The following is a 16,506-nucleotide window of genomic DNA, read 5'->3' on the forward strand; positions in this document are numbered from 1 at the left end:
TCCCTCTCGCACACAGAGCGCTGCTCTGGTTGGTAGTCACTGAGAAAGCAAAAGGTAGCTTGACTTTTCCTCCTTGCTTTTTCAACATTACATTCTCCCAGCTCTTTCATTTAGTTTGGCTTTTAAAGATGACTTCTTGCACCTCCACCTCTCCCTCAAAAACAAATCCTTGAAGCCCAGTGACAACATTAGGACACCACCTTCTCCTCACACGGGAAGGTACCCCTCTCCCTCTCCTCCTCCACACCCCACCAAAGCGCTTTTAGAATTATGTTGCCTAGATGAAATGCACTCCAGAGAGAGCAGTAGGAGGAGTTACATTTGCTCTGGGTTTAGGACGTCAGTATTTAAACTCACCTTGACATGGAAGCATTGACGGTCAGAGCTGTTGGGTAAGGGTGGCGGAAACCCCCTGTCGTGATTGGGTACACTGGTTGACCTTGCCTGGCAAAAGAGAAGGGAAAGAGAGAATGAGAGAAAGAAAAAAGGGTTTAAAAAAAAAAAAAAACCCACAACAAAAAACTTCTCTCTGCACAGTAAGCTTTATTCTCATTTGATCAGAACAAAAATCTTGGGGATTGTACAGCAAGGATCAAAGGAAAGAAACACAGAACAATTTGAATGCCATAAATCTGATAGGAATGGCTAATTAAATTTTATAACCTCTGCTTATGTCAATAGAGACCCTCTCCCCAAGCTGAAACTAGGTGTTTTGTTGTAATAATTAAAGGCGAAGTCTCGCTTGCTTTAATGGAGCCATCACACTAATTGAGGGCTACACATCCAAAGGAAAACAATAATGAATGTAAATTTATACCAAAATAAAGTACAGTGAATCAAAGGACTTCAGTTGCGCTTTGGGCCTCTTTCGGTATTTAGATCTCGGTGAGAAAACATTAAATTAACAGAGCTTAATTTGTAGCCTTTTGTCAGATTCACAAGTGTTGACAAGAGTTACCGGGGGAGAGTCCCCAAGAAGTATTGTGGGTAACCAATAGACAATCACACCTCATTACAATAATTAAAAAATACAGCAACATGCAAAACAGCATCCTCATGAAAGACACACAACTTTTTCTGATGGAGGTTTGTCTGTGCTGGCTTGCTCGTTTCATCTGTCCTTCAAATATATCATCTGACTGGGCAAGATACTTTTGGGGTGGGTTCTATGCCAGAAACATGCAGGCCAGCTGAGGATAGATGGGTTGGGAACTTGACGGTGAAGCACAAGTGGCAATGAGAGGGGAAATGAAAACCTTGGGTTACTTCTGTGAAGTTGGCCATGCTACTCTCCTAGAGCAAAAGTGAATGTCATGGTATCACCCCTCAAAAAAAACCACTTGGAGAAGCTGTAAGAGCTGTGTGTAGGAAGCACACTATGGGTATTGACCTGTTTAAACCAGCAGTGATGACGAGAGTCTTCCAGTGACAGACGTGGCCATTAGCACCTGGCTGGTGACACTGGCCACGTGAGGAAACATTTATGTGCTTTGGCAGCCATGGCATGAGGTTCAAGGAGGACAAACCCATGTCTGCACACATACAGATGTAAGGTCTGAGACACAGATGAGCAATGAGGCACAGGTCAATGACAGTGAGGAGTTTCTTCCCTGCACTCTCATGTCTTTCATGTTCCTGACTTTTGGCACTAGCTGAGTATGTTTGTTTTAAATGCTGAGGCTGTTACTGTGCAAACTTGAGCTAAGCAGCTGTAACAGAGGAGCATGAGATGGCTGTACTGCAGCTAGGCCCTGCAAGCAAGCAAGAAGAAGAAAAGGAGCTGATATGCACTCTACCAACATTCAGGGTGTCCTACATGTAAAGTAAGTCACCACAAATGAGGAGGAATTTCAGATTTCAGGGAGAAATGCTCTGGGTTTTTCTTCTGCTCATGATGAGCTCTTCTGGAGAAGAAGCCTTCTGCAGAGAGCTGATGGACTGCTGAAAGCTGATGCCTCACTCTCAGGGTGGAAGAGCCTCTACCCAAGCAAGCTGCATGACCACCCTATAAGGAAAGGCAGCCCACAAAATGGCCAGAAGTGGGCTGCTGTGGCCAACGTCTGAGCTCCAGCTCTCCTGCATCAACACTTCTGTGCTTGAGAAAGGCCCCAAAAGCCTCTGATGCCACCAGCTCTCCCTGCCCAAGACCTGCCAGGAAGTATGTGGGGACCCCCTGCTCTCCTATGGGATGTCAACTCCAATTCCTCAAGGAGGGCAAACTTGTGGAGAGGTATTTTAGCACAGCTGGCCAAACAACCTCAAGCAGGAGCAAACTATTCTGAGCTTTGGGCAATTCATTTCTGGAAGAAATACAATCAGCCCAATTTGTGAGAAAAAGAGGGTAACAGTTGATTTATAATGCAGCAAACTCTTGTATCCAGAAATACAAATGGATTTTATAAGAATTTAAATCAAATATACTACACAAAAGGCTTAGGCAGTGCTTAAATGTATTATAAACCCATTGAAGGGAGGGCAACATAAGAAAAAAAAGAAAATAAGGACCCAGTTATTGGAGGGAGTCTCATATCCAACAAGGCTCTGCAAGTGGGATATGAGGAACTGAAAAGAAAACAAAACTTCAAGCTAACTTTCCACAACTTTTTTCTTGGCCAGTTTTAAAGTAAACTAATTCCTCTTTCTTGTTTGCAAGAAAATTCCATTCCTCAGATGCCAACTGCCAACTGCCCAGCCACATCTCGACTAGCAATCCTGTCAATGGCCGATGCAAAGCTCTACTGTTTCACAAGAAAATTGAAAGAACTTTCAACAGAGAAGGTAAATGAAATTTAAAATTGCACATTTGTAGTGAATATGGCCCTGGTAAAAAAGAGGGTCCGTGAGAACCACCCTGAGTCCTCAGAAAATCAAATCTGAAAAAAACCCACGTGGCGCAGCATAAAGGTAATAACAAGGAAAGGACATTTCTTCAGAAGAGTTTAAAAATTCATGCTTCACAAGCCATCAGCCAGTTGGGATGACATGCAAAGCTGTGTCCAACTTCTCATGTCTGTTTAAGACCACATGACCTGGCGTAAGTTTTAATTAACCTTCATGAAGTGGGTAAAGCCATAACACTCAGTGCAGTGGCAGTTGGCAAACAAGCTCGGCAAAACTCAATGCACGCGCACACACACACACACACATATTTTTACACAAATTTTACACATCAGAAAAAGAAAAAGGAAATGAAAAAAATGGAACTCCTTACTGTGGTACTAACCATCCTAGCGGATGGGGGATTTGTCCTACAGTGCCCGGTGATAATGGATAATAAGGAGATATATCTGGAGGATGTGGAGGCCTTGGAATTCCTACAGAAGAGGAACATAAAGCAGCGTCAGTACAGAGACATGGAAATAACTAAAATATAAAGAAAAAAACACATTTGTTTCTAAATTTCTATCAATTTATTTTTATTACAATACTTGTGCCTTCACTTTGGGTTTCCAAAGGCTGTTTCACACTCTTGTTTTATAAAGTGAGCCTCCTGGTATTTTCTTAAACGATATTCAACCAAAAAAAATGATATTATTCGCTCTCTCAGTCACCTCTCCAATCAGAGATAGTTATTTTGTTATTTAGAATTTAGAAGTCTCAGATATAATTTTGGTGTGATGCTGTACTAGATACCGTCTTAAATGCTCAACAGAAAGATGGATCCTGTAACAACTTCATGGTTATTTTAGTCTCAAAGTCAGCCAAGAGACCCAGATACTGACTGGGTACTCAATAACATGGCATTATTCCAAAGTAATCTCCAAAATGAGTTTAAAAGTCACTAAAATTGTAAATGATGTTTGCTTTTGAGCAAACCTAGGAAACCTTTCCTGAAACCTAGGAGTGGAGGTGAAAGCCCCTGGAACTGCTTGGTATAACCAGGGGTAGATGTTGAAGGTGTGCAGGGGAGGACAGAGAGCCCATCTATCCTCTCTGAATCTGGTGCAGTTCCTACTTGGAAAGCAGAAACCAGCTCCAGACACAAGCCTTAAATATTAATGCTCCTTACCTTAAGAGCAAGTAGGAATTACTCAGAGGAGTAAGGGTTACAAGACTGGGTCTTTCAATTAACAAGCCAGAGCACAATTACACAGCAGAAGCAAAATTAAAACAGAGAGCATTAAAAGGAAGAGGTACTGTATTCATGGCTAAAACCTATTTTTTTAAGTCACTTGGGAAGCTTTTAATCTCTAAATTAAATCTCCTTGTGTGACATTTTCATGCAGACATCGCTTTTTCTCCATTACAAAACCCAAACAGATTAACTGGGCTTTAACCATCCAGTGAGCTATTTGCACACTTGAAAGAATGTTCACAGAAGAAAAGTAAACAGTCTACAGACGTTAATCATATGTTTTACGATAACCATTTAAAAGCTATTCCCTGTACTACCATTATTTAAATGAGAGGTTGACTATGCCATTCACTTGCAATACCCAGGGATGGTGAGATGGATTCCTTTCAAGCCACGTGAAGTTATAGCATTAAGCACAATTAAAAGGGGGCCCCAGTGAAAGTGTAGGGAGTGAAAACCAGCTAATGCACAGCGTCATTCAAAGGCTGTAGTTTAAATAAATTATCTGCATAAGTTAGAGCTGACACAGAGTGACTCGTTTAACATGAATTCTGTTTCTGATGAACTTTCCAATTAACTAGATGGGATTTGGATTAACAAAACCAAAACCACTGTCACTAGGAACTCAATGCAGCTTGAAGAAAGAAGATTGACACTGTTTGACTTCTTTGAGACCTCAGGTTAAACAAGGACTCTTAAAAAGTTAGAATAACATGTAAATTCTACTCTGTAACACCAGTAAATCTAGTCAGGGTTTTACGTGGTGCTCTATATTCAAGCAGACTGCCCTTCAGGCTGAACTTAGAGTTGGGTAGACTTACATTGGGGAAAAGAGTTGCAAGCGTAAAGCTGGAGCTAAGTAGTTACAGTGGATGAAAATTCAACATTACAGAAGAAAAATGGCTGAACTCCTGACACAGAAACAATGGGATTTGGGGAATTAAAAGAGATTCATTTTGAAACCGGTCATGACCCACCACCTTTAGAATTCCAGCTGCAATTCTGTAAGTGCAGATCACAGAACGTACATGTTTAATTCTCGGGGTCGTGCATGCAAACCAAGCACTTGGTAGATCGAACTACTAGGTGGGGTATCATTCTTGCAAAGAAACACATCTGCAAACGACCCCACACATGCAACTCTGGTGTCACCCTGCAGAAGCTTTATGAAAATTCACCCAGTAGGTTTCCTTCTGAAGCCTAATTGGCTTAAAAAGAAACTATTTTGTCTGGGTTTGACATTTTACATGCCCCCTTTGGTGTTCCAGTATGGGAAATCCATTCTCCTGCACTCCTCTCCTCTAATACGCAAAATTGAAAGATCCACCCACTCCCTCTCAAAAAGCCCCCCAAACTATTTCCCACCTACCTGTTTTGGGATCTACGTCAGCTGGTAAGTGTGGAGGAGGGTTTCCTGGTGTGAAGTGCTCATTGCTGTATGTGATAAGCGGCGTAAGAGGGTGTACATGGTGTGGGTGCTGCACAACTGGCACTTTGTTAGACTGTCAAGAGAAAAAAAAAAGGTCGAAGGCATTAGAGCAGCGATGGCTATTCCTTCCCACTGCAGCACAAGGCATGATATATAGAAATCTGAGTAGCCACAATTTCAGCACGATCCTCAGACTTTTCCAGGTCTCTTCTTGGTGTTACCCTTGCAGTTTTCCCACCCTCTTGCTTAAAACCTCCTCACACACTTTTCCTGCTGTTGAGGTTCTTTAATCTTTTTGACCTGTCGAGCTCCTGTACAGAGCAACAGCAATTCTTTAAAATTTTTCCTTTTTATTATATAATCTTGTGCTTCACCTCCGAGATGCAGGCAGACTCCTCAGTGAGGGCCTGAGAGAGTCCCCCATTTAATTAGCACGAGACCCAAATGCTCACTGACCTGTAGGTCTTTTCCTCTCCCCTTCCTGTCCTCACTTTCAGTTCTGCATTTTACTGCTCATTGCAAATACTCCAGATAAAAAGCCTTTGTAGTGCTGGAGTATTCCCTTCATCAGCAAGCATTAAGCTGACAAGTGATCACCTGCATATTTTATATATATATTTTAGAAGAGCTGATTAATTATCAATTCATCAGAGAGCGCTAATAAATGGAAACTGGATACTGATTAATTAGGCTGCTAAAATATTCAGCTATATAAATAATGGCAAAAACCCCCAGATAAAGACATTGAAATTAACACTCTTGTGGGGGGAATAATCACGCAGATATCAGGAGGTTTTCCCCATCACATTCCTAGCTTTGGGGAAAAAAGATCTTTTTCTTAACAACAATTTAAAAAAAAAAAAGGAGTGAATGAATGAAACGAAAAGGCAGGCTGAACTGTAACTTACCCTTACAAGATCACAAAGAAAAAATTAAGCTGAAACAAGCGAACCACTGGACCATTTACTGCAAGTAATCCAATTGCAAAAAACCCTATTCCCCATAGAGGATTTTCACTAAAATCCTACAACAGGGACATTTAACCAGATTAGGTACCAGCAAAGATAAAGAGGCTGGTATTAGATGATGAATGGATTAGAGTCAGGTTTCATTTTAGAATGTGTCTTCATTTCCTTTTATTACTTTAAGTAAGGAACAACTTGCATTAACATCAAGTAAAAGGAATCACATTAAAATAAAGCAGTGATAGCACGGTGGCCACGATAGCGCCGCTGCTGTTCAGGGTCTGCCAGCACTCTCCTGCTCTCTCTCCTGCTCAAGGATGGCTCCAAACCCACTGCTTGATCCCCCAGCACCCCCAAACACACATCCTCCCTGTGCCGCTTTAGAGAAGGTATTATCTGATCTCACCTCCAACGCTCTGAGCACCCCCTAAAAGCATTTCAAAAATAATTCGGTTATTCTCTGGGAATGAGTTTCAAGACTGGGGGGAAGGAAGAGGGAAGACAAACTGAGAGCAAGGAGGAAAAGAAATATCTGTTGTCCCTGAATAAACAAGAAGTCCCTCCATCATGCTTTGGTCAAGTGAAGCACCTTTGGCTCTTGCAGCCTGCCCCACGACATGAGGCTCCCCCAGCCCCAGCCCCTGCCCCTATGCAGCTATTGAGCTCACTCCTTTGATAACCTGCAGAAAAAAGTGTGCATCCAAAAGAAGCAAGCCAAGAGCAGTGCTTGTGCTTCCCACAGCTTTTACCGTGTCCTTCACCATGTTCATCTCTTTTTGCAGCCCTTACAAGAGGTGATTCCCCTCTAACACCGCACAGGTGGCACATGGGATTCCCATATCAAGCGGCCACCATGCAGGACAGAGCATGGTCACAACAGCCAATGCTACACATTACAGCACGTTGTGTTGGTGGGGTTGTAGGTCAGATCTTCTGCCAGTTGAACAGCCAAGGACAATTTCTGGCCGCACAGATCCATAGTGGTTTCACATCAGAGAAATTATGAGGATTTAGCTCTCAAAGTTAAAAAAGCCAAAGGAGACGCTCTACTCCAATATCTGTTCTCTTTGAAGTGAACCGACACCTAAGCACTCCAAAAGTAACTGAAAGCTTTGGCACGGGCTTCATGTGACAAACTGTATTACACACCACACAAAGAGGCAAGCGTCTACTCAACAACACATGACATTACAAGCCAAATGACCAGTTGATCAAGTTCACAAAAATTATCACTTCCAATAAGAGGTATTTTTTCTGGCCAAGAATTGTGTGAACTCATGCTGCTAGGTGACCCACAGTGTGGCCCCACTTATTGAAGAAGTTAATACATGCTGTAGCTTTGTACTCTCCCAACTCTTCACATCATTGCAAATAAACCTCACTCAGACCCTAGAAGACGTTAAGGGATGTCTTCCACAGAGAGCTTATTTTCATAGAAACTGGAACTGGTTAGTTAAAAAAATATGTAAGTGATAGAATAACATTAGAGAGTCAGACTTAAGCCAAAAAACAAGAAACAACACGAGAGGAAAGCTGGACTGACATGCCTCTATCACCAAAGCCAGATATACCATAGGGGGTTACATGTAAACTGTGGGAAACTACCACTCACTGCTTTGATATACCAAGGCTGCCTGCAATATCTCCACAAAATAGAACAGGTGCTACATTATGATGTATTTTACTTAACATGTTTCAGAGAAAAATAAAAAGCAAACAGAAGAATAAAGAAAGATCAACAAGTAAGAGTTTGAACCTTAAGCCTGCAAACTTTTCCCCAGGTAAGTCATTTTTATTCGGGTGACTGCCCTGCACTCAAACAGAAAACTCATATAAAGGTACTGGATGCAAGCGTAGGATACTTTTTTGCATTCTGATGATGCTGGGGCAGAGGTGTGGGGAAAATGTACTGGGGGAAAGGTGGAAACTGTCATATACATGCTCAAAAATATGCTCTCTGGGACAGAGGAGTGTGATCCACTTCCCTGAGAATCAGTCTGCATCTGCATCACTACCCAGGGCCAGGTTTCCATTACATTTTGCACTGTTTATCACACACTGGGGAAAAAGGACCATAACTCCCCTCAAAACAGCACACACAATTTGCAAGCCAAGCTAATCATGCACAATATGCTAAACAAGTTGCTCTTTAAAAATACCATTCCTGAAGTTAAACTTAGCTTCCTTGGGAAAGAGAAAAAGAAAGGACAAGCTGGGGAAGAGCAGGATTAATCCTGCACATGCATCTTCCTTTGAAGTCAATGGGAGCTCTGCCTGAGTAACAAGTGTGGTCCTAACCCCATCCACTGGCAGTGAAAGGTAAACCACAGAAGCCATCAATAGGAGACACCTATTAGATGACCTTAGACATGCCCCTGCAAAAGGTCCTTCTCCAATATACATTTGTGAGTACTTTATCAAGGGCAGTTTTAAGCTAAAAGCCATTGTGAGAAGCAGGAATTTCTCTGGCAAGTTGAAGAACTCCATTTATGGCTATGTCAGGCACAGACAGAGGAGTTGCACTGGTAGATTAGCATCAGGGCATGTGGTAACAGGACAGGAACGAATGGAGATTTCTAGACAGAAATCCCAGCATCTACATAGTACCAAGTCATCTGTTGATAAATCACCCCTCTCCATTGAAAGCTGAGGTCTTATATGCTGGGTTAGAGGGCATGGTAAAGAATTGCAAAAAAACAAGAGAAGCTTGCTTTTCTTGATAACTGCTGCCTAAAGCAAACCAGAGGAAATTGTCCCCATAGGAGCTCTACTACTAAATCTCTCTGTATGAATTTGAAATGCTTCTGGGAGTGCTTAAACACAGATAACTTTAAACAATAATGGAGCTCTAGAATGAAAAAAAACCCACACCAAAACCACAACATATTTTGGACTGATAAATGTTTCAGAGGAATACTGAGATCCATTTAGCCTAAGTTCTGATAGGTGCCTTTAGGTAACAAAAAAACCCCAACATCTAACTTCAAATTTAAACTGCAGGGGATTGTGTGTATAAATTGCTGTGTATTAGTCTTTGTTGCATGGTAAGGACATTTCATTAACAGGATGAAAGATACTTCTATGCGTATACAGCCCAATTTAATACACCCCACTGATGAATACTCCCCATTTATTGAAGAAGTTAATACATGCTGTATAAATCAATAGTTCCTAAGTCTCTGAAAGCATCATAAGACTTGCACAAGATGAAACATTGTATTGTTTAGCACACAAAGAGAAACCAACCTTTAAACAGGAAGAGTTTGCTATGCAATTTCTGTTTGCAAATTCATACCTTGTTTGGCTTTGGTAATAAAATCACGGTATCAACTCAAAGTCAGAAAAAAACATGCCAGGGACACCAGAGGGTTTGTCCTCACTGGGATAACATGGGTTTAGTAAAAGCAGGTCTGGAAAAAAAAGCCACCCAGGCTGAAAACAAGCCATCATGCCATTGCAGCACCGCAGCGGTCAAAGCCCTCAGCCTGAATTTGCTCCAACATGTCCCTGGCCGAGCAGCCAAGGGCAGAAACAGGGGGGATGCTCCTGTCCCAGCCCAGCCTGAAACTCTGGTGACCGCCAGCACAACTCCCATGGCTGCAGCCAGGGAGAGACCCCTTTCCCCGACCTGGGTGACCTTTTAAATGTACTCAAAGCTTGCAGTCCTGCTTGGGAGGCAGGGATGTGCTGCAGTCCAGCAGGCACCCTCTGTCACCCACAGCCAGGAACATGGCACGGGAGGGACTGATCAGGTATTTGCGTCCCAGACCCCCAGAGTCCCCTCCCCTTCCTCCACTACCAGAGGAATGAGAGTTCACCATCCACCTTAAAACCTATTAATCAAGAGACACTGAAAACAAATGGAGCTAGAGCTCCGCCTGTCTTTTTGCCATGTCCTCCTCTTCCCTGTTTCCCCATTGCTTTCCTTTTCTGCTGAAGAAAGATGGGCCCTGAAAGTGCTTTTATGAGCCTGATACAATAAAACAAAAGCAGCACAGAAGAGGGTTTGTCAGCCTTTTCCCCTCCTCCAGGGTGGATGTAGAAGGTCGACAGTGGTCTTGAATTAGCAGGCTCTCCTGGAGTTGCTCCCTGGGCTTAGCAAAGAGCACCATTCAATACCAGTTCACATTAAAAAAATAGGTTTATAAATTGTTTCTCTGCATTTTCCAGATGGTGCTATTGCAGTTATCCTGACTGTGGCCAGTGAAATGCTAACAGATGCTCCTGAGCTGCTCTGCAGCTCCAAAGATGCTTATAAAAGGGGAGTCTCTTTTTTTCTAAAGGTTGATCTCTCCCTGATTCTACCTTGGAATGACACCCTTACACCACCCTCACTCTCAACCCCCGGACACAAATCAGAAAATTAAGTTTAAAGTAAAGGCAAATCCCAAAATATTGCTGCAAATATTGGAATATTCTTCTGCTTCCAGCCAGGATTGCCAACATCCAAAGCAGAGCATCAATAAGCAGAGCATCAATAAGACCACTCTGGTCCTGGGGAACACCCACATCAGCAGCCGCTCTGGGTGGCACCCCAAACTCCAACAAGGAAACTGCAAACCATTCAGGTTAACTGAAAAGTTAAAACCAACCAAACCCACCAGTCGTATGAAACTCAGAACTCATCCCCTTCCTGTGCATAAAATTACAATGCCAGTGATGAAGCATTTTCCGAAAAAAACCCTGAAGATTCAATTTTACCCAGCCCTGTTTAGCTAGTGGAGTCACAGCTTTTTTAAGGATGTTCTCACACCTGACTAAGCATTCTCTCCTGAAAACTACTTCCCCTTGCTCCATTATGGCTGATACAGCGGCCTGAGCCCTTTCTCAGTTTAATGTAGTTGATGCCTGCCTAAGGTCCTGCCCTAAGCTAACTACCCATTGTAGCAGGAGACAAGGCCTCCATTGATAACCACTACTTGCCCTGCTAAAAAAAGGCTCATTTTCCTCTTTCACACAACGATTACAGGAGCACAGACAACCATGTGCTGGGACAATACTCTCCCTAGACAGAGCTTTAAAAAAAAAAAAAACCACCCCTGCTGCCCTATCCTTAATAAATAAATTAAAAAAAGGGGAGATGGGGCAGAACACACACACTTTTGCAACCTTCTGTTTCTTCCCCCTCCCTCCGTGACCACTTCCAGGCCAGTGAGTGCCTACCTGCTCCTGCAAGAACTGCTGGCTTGCCAATAAAACCCCGTGGTCTATTAGCAATCTCTCAGACAAAACAACAAAATCAGCTTCCTGGCTTTAAGTGTCCAGCAATTCATTCAAGAAAAGAATCATTTTCTTCCTGCTGCCCTCCCCCCCCTTTAATTCTGATGAAGTGTCCCCTGCATGCTGGAGAACTAAGCCACCGTGCTTGACATTTTCAGCATCCTTCCTGTCAGGGAGCGAAGGTACTGAGGGGGTGGGGAAGTCAGGATTTAAGATGTTCAGGAAATTTCCACTTAATTTCGCCAAAAGGCAATTATGTGAAATGATCTGGTGACAATTAGCATACGCCAAATCCTCTAGTGTACAAGGGAAAGGACTGGGGTTTAGCTATCTAATTACCGCCTGTTAGTTCCGATGCAGAAGGATAAAACACACTAGTAGTAAAACATTATTAAGTGTGCTCACGCTTTGCTTTCAAAGCTGTTGTGGACTGTAATTTTAGTGCTATGGTATTTGAGGTGGGTTTTCTTTGTTTAAGTAAAAAAAAAAAAAAAAAAGAAACTTGGAGTTTTAAATACAAATTAAGTGCTGCGCTCCTGCACAATGTGTTGTTACTCTAAGGTCAGATCCAGACAAGCACCTGCTACACAACTGTGTATTTTGAGATCCTTCAGCAACACCTGGAACTAATTTATGACAGTTAGATTTTACCTCACTTATTCTCTTAAGGTTTTATTAATAAAGTGAAAGCACTCTGCTCATCTGCTCTGCCTGACCCTTGGCATATGAATTTGGACACCAGTTACCTCATCTACAGCCCAGAACTGTGGCCTGCATGTATCCAGCCAAGCCTTACACTCAGGTCTCAAAATTAGAGATTATTTGATCAACAGGTGGATGTTCCCATACCAGGAGGACAGCGCAGTGCTCAGACCCTTCAAGTTTCAGGCATTGAGGTGCCCAGATTTATTCCATTATAAAAGGAGAGGCACAGTTTCTTCCCCAACATGACAAATACTCAGTGCTTTCTTTGCATGCTTTAGTTAATTTTAATTACTAGACAGATATTATCTCTGCAGAGCAGGCAAGCCTTCGTTCATGTCTAACAAGGCAAAAAAGCAGAAAGACTTGGCATATATTAGACTAAAACTGAAAAACACCTTTTGGTTAAGCAGTACCAGTACAAGATGTGCTGGATACACAAGCACTGAGCAAAGAGACTGGTGAAACCTAAGCAGGTCTTTGGGAAAGGGTCCTGAACACAAAGGGGGTAGAAAGGGGAGAGACACAGAGCAACAATGCAAGCACAAAAATTAAGAGAAGATGAGAAGCAAAGTGAATATAAGCAAAACGGTGTCCACAATTGCCCAGATAGACCTTATTTGTTACATGTTTTGTGTGAATACCTAGCCATGCAATTTTACTTGCTGCCTAGCATTCTTTGAAATGCCAGATTATAAACAGTTTTAACTCTTGCTTGTAAATCACTTATTTCAGCACTAGACAGACATACGCTGTAGGAGAAATAGCTCCTGATTTTTATTAGGGTATCTGTGATTTCTGTCTACAGCAAGAACTCGAATGTGAGGCTGTTAAAAAATGGGGAGATATGAAAAAAAAATTAGCACGTATGCCTATACCTTCTTGTATTTGGCAATTTCAGTAATAACAGCATTATTAAAAAACTAATATGCATATACATGCCTTAAGATATGACGCCAATTTTTCAGTACAGCTTTTTAAAACACAATATTTGCAAATTATAGCGGACTGTGCTCAATACCGATATGCAACATATGTAGCAAATGTATAATAAATCACTTGAAAAATAACAAAGCTCTAAAAAATCTTTTCATTTTTTAATGTGCTAAAAAACATTACATGCTGCACAAAACAACTGAGCAACGAAATTAAGTAAGTCCAGATCAATTAATTCTTATTCAATAAATTCAACAAAGTTTCCCTAAAAACGTCACATCAAATGCACATCAGAACTGAAACACCTTTCAAGCATTTTGGAATAAAAGTAACAGGCACATTTACACAGTGCTGTCAGGCCTTTCACCCCATGTCCCAGTAAAAAAAATTCCTCGAAAGGTAAAACTCTTGTGAGATCTCATCACCAGCCGTATAAAACCTGAATATGCAACAACATGCAGTGAAAGAAGAAACATCTAAATAATTGTCCTTTTAGATTAATCCATTTTAGGTGAATTCTACAGAATTTATCCCTTGTTTTATACAAGAAAAGGCAAATAAATCGACTAAGCTACTCAGGCAAAGGTACCACAGAGTACTGAAGTGATAGAAATCCTCCTCCTGAATCAAGTGCCTCTGTCAACAAGCCCGGCAGGCTTAGAAAACAGCAGAAAACTCAAGACTCCCACAAAACCATCAGTGAAAATGTGATGCTTTGTAGAATTATTCAATACATTTCAATTTTCTGTGTATAACTATGGGTAATATACAGAACTGGCTGAGGGGTAGCTCAACTTTCTGTAACATATAATAAAAAAAGAGAGAAAAAAAGTCTCATGGACTTCTGATATCGAACACAGAACCACTGTATTAAAACACATGTTATCTCATATTTATCAACATTCAGTCTTATTTTTCATATTCCTCTAACACTGGGTGAAATCATTTTTATGCAGTGTCCCTAAAATTTTCATCTTTCACATTAGAGCTGATCTTTCTGAAGAATTCAGAAAATTTAACTGAGTGCCAACCAAACACGGGATCAAAAGCACCCAATAAAAAATACTATATACTACTTTTAATAACTAAAAAAAAAAATCTCATTTTGTGTTATGACAAGAGTTAAACCATTCCATCTCCAAACCCCCTTAACTGTAACATATGTGCCCTGCCACAAACCAACTTCTTTTAAGAAAAAAAGCCCCAAAACCCAAACATTTTTACCTTCATGGTTTCAGAGTTAAGGAAATATCGTACTGAACTGAAGAAAGCTTTGAAGTGGCCCCCTCCGCCCCAAAGGAAAAAAAGAAAAGAAAAGCTAGTGATGTCATGGTCACTGTGTGACTGTCTGACTGCGGATGTAACACAGCTCTACACGCGCACACACTTTTCCCTCGCTGGTAACCATTGTTCAGCATCCAGAAATCAGCCCCCGAAACCTGCTGCACACCGGGCTCTGAAACACCGCCTCCCCAACACACCCCGATCCCACCCTGGGTGCATGAGAAAAAAAATTCTTTCCCCCCTGCCGACCAAACCCCAAAACCAGGTGGAGGGAAGGGCACGGAGGAGGAGTGCAACAACTCTGTCCCGCTGCACCATTGTGTCGCGACAGACCGGCGCTCGCTCCTCGCCACTGCCGTCAAATTAAAGCGGCATCGAAAAGTCGCACTTCCCCCCACTAAAAAAGACGATTACCATAAAATAAATAAATAAAAACAACGTTGCTAACAAAGGTCACAGCTGGAGATGCTTGCTTGATTTCTCACACTCCCCCCCCTCCCCATTTTTTTTTTTGATTCCACGCAGGAGGAAAGAAAAGGAGAGGGAGAGAGGAGAAGAGGGAGAGAAGTCACATCAGAAGTTCAGTGGTCAAGACGGAAAGCGTGCACACAGAAAGTGCTACTCACCCAGCAATTCAAATTGAGATGCCAGCAGCCGAACTGCTGGAAGAGAGAGAACCCAGAGGCAAGCGCTCCTCCTTTACCACTCAAATCTTCCATTCCCACTAAAATTGCATCCCTCGGGTACATAACAGCTTTGTCTTTCCTTCTGTTAACCTCAAAAACTTTTTTTCTTTACTGTCTAGATGCCAATTGTGCTGGCTTTGTATTATTTTCCTTGCAGCTTTTCTCTCTCTTTTTCTTTCCCTGCTCCCCCCCTTCATTTAAAGTACTGGAAAAGCTGTCTTAAAAGATCAAGATGTCTCCAGTTTTTTGGCCTGGTGTTTTCTGAATGCTCAAAATCCATTGTCATGTTTGGCTGTGAGAAGTGTCTTATTTCTAAATTGTCGGCTGCAGTTATCAAAATTTAGAGAAGCCTCCTGTCTTTTGCAATATAGCACTTTACCATCATCCTTTCAGGGAGCGGGGAAAAGACTTTCACCCCCCCACGCAGGTATGTCTGCTCACAACAGCTAAAAAGCAGTTACTTTGGAAATCAATGCCAATGCTACTACAACCCAGGTTGCGCAGGTATTACTAAGTGCAGCGAGGAAACGCCGGCCGGCCGTGAGGGAGCATGATCAGTTAAGTGTAGCAAGCAGTCACTTTATCTGCAAGATTGTCAAATCCCTCAAAACAAATTTCTTAGGGAGAGAGCTGTAAGGAAAGTGTATTTTCTTGTCATTGTAACACTGAGGTGACATTTGGCAGACCTTTACCATTAGCTTTGGTCTCTCCCCCTCCTCCCTTTTCCTTTAGTATTTAATATTTCTGTAAAACACTGACCCTACTGCAAAAGGGATGCAAGGGCAGCTTCAAGATAGATAATATTATGGTACCCTGGCTATTGAATTTTCCCAAGCTACTCCTAAATGAGAATAAACAGGGGTACCTGAGAGCATTGCTGAACTGAGCAAGGGTAAAGCTTCTGCCCTGCACCTCGCTCTTGCCTACGACCATTGCGAGATGCCCCGCTTCCTATGTCTGAGCCAGATATTGCAGGCAAACTGCAGCGTCTGAGTTTGCAAAGAGTCAGCCTCTCATCTCATTTTTATCCTTTTCCCCTAAAGTTGCAAAGTAGTTACTCTGTAACAGGGGCAAAAGCCAAAAAGGGTGGTTTAACGGACAATAATTAGGAAACAGTGTCTGCCTTCTTCCCCTCCGCACTTTCTAAGCGAGTTTGTTAATACTGCTGGACGCTGCACGCAGGGAGAGCAATCACCATGTGGGACGGAC

The 16,506-nt window shown here is 42.2% G+C and overlaps 1 protein-coding gene across 25 annotated transcripts in view; it reads right to left on the minus strand.

The window, feature by feature from the left end:
* TCF7L2 (transcription factor 7 like 2) overlaps positions 1-16,506 on the minus strand; it is a 175,772-nt gene that overhangs the window by 22,340 nt on the left and 136,926 nt on the right. For 19 of the 25 annotated variants that reach the window (XM_039381141.1, XM_039381140.1, XM_027750103.2 and 16 more), the window contains 3 exons: positions 5,445-5,577; positions 3,212-3,314; positions 358-444 (listed from right to left, as the gene is read on the minus strand). In XM_039381141.1, coding sequence (XP_039237075.1) covers positions 358-444; positions 3,212-3,314; positions 5,445-5,577 — 323 coding nt within the window. Of the gene's footprint in view, positions 1-357; positions 445-3,211; positions 3,315-5,444; positions 5,578-15,237; positions 15,729-16,506 lie in introns of those variants that run through there. The other 6 variants (XM_027750106.2, XM_027750099.2, XM_039381137.1 and 3 more) reach the window with 3 other exon arrangements.

The sequence above is a fragment of the Pipra filicauda genome, unplaced genomic scaffold, assembly GCF_003945595.2.
Source record: "Pipra filicauda isolate LSUMZ 115617 unplaced genomic scaffold, ASM394559v2 scaffold213_size2393758_pilon, whole genome shotgun sequence".
NCBI classification, from domain to species: Eukaryota; Metazoa; Chordata; class Aves; order Passeriformes; family Pipridae; genus Pipra; species Pipra filicauda.